The 4884-nt window shown below is 32.2% G+C and overlaps 1 protein-coding gene across 1 annotated transcript in view; it reads right to left on the reverse strand.

Annotated features, from left to right (window-relative positions):
• Positions 1-1229: 1229 nt before the first annotated feature.
• LOC108517354 (nik-related protein kinase-like) overlaps positions 1230-4884 on the reverse strand; it is a 47038-nt gene continuing 43383 nt past the window's right edge. The window contains 2 exon segments of the mRNA XM_017855232.1: positions 1230-1657; positions 3988-4175. Coding sequence (XP_017710721.1) covers positions 1562-1657; positions 3988-4175 — 284 coding nt within the window. The 3' untranslated portion in view covers positions 1230-1561.

A 4884-nucleotide genomic window follows, 5' to 3' on the forward strand; every position in this document is an offset into this window, starting at 1 on the left:
TGAGTCACATTTATTCCCTTAATTCATGGATTCAGGCTTTCCTAAATTCTCAATAATGAACTACACTACATTCTTGATGTAAGTTGTTAGGAAAATCCAAATCTTCATTTCTGGCACTAAGTGCCAAGAAATGTGCTATTATGAAATCACACATAGTCAGCTGCTTTTGTATTTTGGTTAACCAGGTAGTTTGAAAATTATTTTCCCACTAGCACTGTCCTCAGATTTCAGAAGCAGAACTAGAGGAATTATATTGAGGTATACTTTGTGGCAGTTCTGTTGCTTCTCTATTGCCCCAGAACTTACCATGGTATTGAGGATGGATATGCAGAAATTATGCTCTTCATCAGGTAGCAGTTACCATAGGTGACCAAATATCACATGTCTATGGCGTCTATAACATATTTGGGTGATGGACTAGCATGACTTTCACTACTCTAATTTTGCAGGCTTATATATATGGTGAAAGTTGTATATTTTGTGAATTTTTTTTAACCTTTAACATTAAGTCCTTACATATCAACTTATCACTGAATATGTTTAATTTCTGATTGTACAAAACAGAAACCTGAAAACACAGATATTAGCAAAGTTTTTTCATTGTTATGTTTAATTCCTTTTGTTTAATATTGGAAGGAAGCTTTTGTGTAGTCTAATCTTGGATTGGGAAAATATTTGATGCTGTCTGATAGCCACACTGTTGGCCAGATAATAATTTTGATAAATCAATCTATCTGCTTTGGGGAGTAGAATTTGACGCCCACCTTAAGGTATTAAAAAATATTCATTCTACAGTACATGTGTATAGGCGTTCAGTCCTGTATTCAGGCTCACAACTGTATTATTTGGTGGTTTGTAACAACAGCTATTGCACATCTTTTGGGGGTCCGAGAAAAACCAAGCATCTGGGGCTTTCTTCCTTTCTTCTCATCCAGATAAACCAGCCAAAAATGGGTGAAAAGAACAAAACTGGTCTTTAACTGTAGGCTTAATTGTCATGAATCAGTGAGAAAAAAGGTGGTGGCCTTTTCCCCTTTGTCACCATAGTTTTCTCTGGGCATGCAGGTTGTTCAACCTTAGTCTGGGTTATAACAATCTTTAAGATTTTTGTTTCTTGACTAAACCTTTGGTTATTCACATAACTTTGGAAAATCACATACAGTTTGTCGATATTTTCTTTTCTGAAAATCTTATCCCAGTGCCAATTATTTTGAAGGCTGCTTGTAATCTAATTCATAACAGGTTTCTTTACTCCATGTTGTAAAATCTGAATACAGATACTGTCCAAACTGTCCAAAGAGTAATGTTTGAATTCACAGTAACAAAAGTTACAAAGTTTGTGCAAAAGTTATTGTACACCATTGGAGTACATAGAGCTTGCTATAGTTAATTTTATACATAAAGTTTCATTTCTCATTAAAACTATTCTGTGCTACATTAAAAGTTTTGCATTTAATCTTTACTAAAAATAAAACTGAATGCTCATTTAATCTCTGAAATCTGAAGATGCAAACTGCCTATACATGATGTTTATAATGTGGTAATAAATCACTGGAAACTTTTAGACACCATAATTGCTCTGGAGCTCTTCAAGTTTTCCAAGCGTCATGAAGTAAACCCGGCTGTGGCGATTGCGCAGGGTAGAGGTAAAGAACAGCTTGAAAAAGAAAGAAATACACTGTCAACAGATATTTAATACATTGCAACCAGATATTTGATATAACTATACTTTCATCTGCATCTGCTAATTAAAACATTAAGCCTTACTGTTTTGTGGAACAGTTTGTTTTCAAATAAAAGAATGAGTTTAAATTAGTTTGGAGTCTAAATTATACATTTTTAAAACAACCTTTTACTATATTCTACATAATTATAATTTATATGGTTAAATAAAATTAGTAATTTTGTAGGTGACCTTCATTTGCTGAAGTTCTTGATAATTTGGGGGCAATAATCCTTTGCTTTTTAAAACAATCCTCCACTTATATTAAAGTTGACTTTTCTTTTAATATAAGGAAACAAATTATTTAGGTGTTGTTTACCATTGCTGCTTGTATTTAAGAAGCCATTGAAATTTTCTACTTGGTGCAGTTTTCTTTTCTTTTCTTTTCATTATTTTTTAATATTAAAAAATTTAGCAAACAGATAATATTATATGTTTTATCGCATACAAAATGATGTTTTGAAGTCCATATACACTGTGGAATTGTTAAATCTAGTTAATTAACAAATGTATCACCTCACGTGGTTATCATTTTTATGGTGAGAGCACTTAACATGCACTCATGCAATTTTCTATTTCAGCAAAATGGACTGACATCAATAGATTGATAAAATGAGTTAAACCCAGTGGCTTAGAGAGGGACATGTTGTGTAAATGTGGGCTGTACCATAAAGAAAATTAGAATAAAATATGCACATAAATATCAAACAAAGGCCTCCTTGTTAGGACTAAGGCTTTTGATATCCACAGTGACTGTATTTAGGAGACTTTGTGACATAATGATGATGATAAGATATACTAAGTGTGACAAAGGGAAGCAGGGAGTCTCTAATTTGTGATACTGTGAGCTTACAGTGTATGTAACTGTACATGTTGCTTGATAAAAGAAAATATTTGAAATTATTACAATTTAAAAATTAAAAGTATTTAATATTATTAGACAAAGGCAGCAATCATAGTTACTTCGGTTAGTAGTCATCAAGAAAACAAATAATCTTTTAAGAAAAAATTATATGATTATACTGAGTTAAATAAAATTTAAAATGCCCTCACTTAACTCTTCTAAGATCTGCTTTATACCTAATTAAATAAAAGTCTTCATAAACCTTTACAGAGTTTCACTGTGGCCTTACAGTTGAGGGGGATGCGGGGCTTCAAGTGTATATGAAAACAGTATTTTACATTTCATAGTAAGTAATTTTACCTCATAATAGAGACAACATTGTAAAATTTTAAAATATATGCTAGTCATTCTTGACTTAACATATTTGATGTTACAGGCAATCTGTGAGATGCTTACGGATATGACTAGTTGTCACAATTGCTCCCAAAGCAGTTATTAATATTTCTATTTTGGAGATGAAGGAACTAAGGATCAGAAAGATTAATCAAACTTCTCAGGTTCTCTAACCTAGTTAGTCCTGGTTAGAGACAGGACTGCATTCTAGGTCTCTCTGACCTGAAACACAGGTTTTTGCCATTGCATCTCTTTACATTGTAAATTGGCAACTTTGCTTGATGTACAGTGCTTTATCCTGGCTGTTCTGATATTAACTCAAACCCTCTGCAATCTCTTCTCAATAGGAATGTTTCCTAGTCGGACTATTTCTTCACGCTATTATTTCCTACAATAGGTAGGAATGGTAATAGTCTTATACCACAAAATTTTCCATCTAAACTATTTGAATTAGTTGTTAAAATTGATCAAATAATACAAATAATTGCCAAATCTTGATTTTATTTTTATTTTCTGCAAAATAAACATCATAACACCCACTTATGAAGATAAATTGAGATAACCGTTAAAGTACCTAGCACAAGGACTACTATACAGTTAGGTGCTCAGCAAACATAAGTACATTTTCCTTCTGTTATTGAATTTTGTTGAAAGCTACAAAAGGCAGATTTGCTCAAGGATTTTGTTTAAAAATATCATTTTAGTATGAACATGAAAGGCACTATGAATCAAAGACAATAAAGTATTTTGAACCAAATAAAATAATGGCTAAGCTTTGCTTAAGACCTAACTAGAATTTTTTCTTATTTTTTCAAAATGAGCTTCTTTCGAAACCAAATTTCATTACTTACCATATTAGTGTTGCTACTGCAAAAGATAAAATTGTTTTTTAATCAATAGTATGCCAGTTTGAAAAATATACCACAAATATATTTATAGCCAGAAGGAAAAGGACATAAATTTATTTTGTTAGTTCATTTTCAATGGTTGCGTTATTTTTGCTGTAACTGGAGGGTGTAAGCTATACCTTGTCACCCCGGGTGCATAGGAATCTCAGCTTCTTAATTGACCTGCGCTTCAGCTCACTTTCCAGAACCCTGGATTGCAAAGAGCGCACTTCAATGGCCTTTTGGCCCCATCCTGTGGTTCGCTGTGTACACTCAAAAGCTACAATACAAATGAAAAAGAAAAAAATCAGAAAAACACAAAATCTTTCTGGCAGTCATAGAAAATTATAACTACGGTCAATGTTTGTTTATTAAGAGGCTCATTGTTACAGTTCAGGTTAGCACAACCTGTTTTTCCCTCCTATAGTCAGTTGTTTGACCATTTTGCTGCTTAAGAGTGGTGTTCAAACTGGCTATCTAAAGGCACCATTGTAATCAACATTTAATTACCAGGTCTCAATTATTTAATTATTGTATTCATATCCTCTAAGACCACAGAAAAAGCTAAGGACTAATTCTATCCCGTTTGTAGACAATGTAATCTACTCACAGCCACTCTTTATTTTATAGTCTAAGTGACATAGAGCATTCCTAATAAGGGCTCCTAATAAGGGTGTATATTTGTGCTCCAGTGACATACATGAAAACCTGACTCTTAAAATTAAAATTGTTAAAAGTGACTTGCTGAAATAATGACTGTAGCAACCCTAATGCAATTCAATAAATTATCATGTTATAAGCAGAACCAAAGCTACTTTGATATTCTTAAGGTTTTTTTCCTGTTCAGGAAATATTTATTAAGATTTTAACTTTTTGACTCTATTTTATAATACTTTGTGACAAATATAGATTATGACAATAATTGCCTTAAACCTAATTATGTAAACAGTCAGTCATTTGGTGCTGTAAAGTATTTTTTGACACAAGGAACAGCACTATTATTACATTTTTAACTTTCAATTTAATATTCTTTATGT

The sequence above is a fragment of the Rhinopithecus bieti genome, unplaced genomic scaffold (genome assembly GCF_001698545.2).
Source record: "Rhinopithecus bieti isolate Rb0 unplaced genomic scaffold, ASM169854v2 scaffold_41612, whole genome shotgun sequence".
NCBI classification, from domain to species: Eukaryota; Metazoa; Chordata; class Mammalia; order Primates; family Cercopithecidae; genus Rhinopithecus; species Rhinopithecus bieti.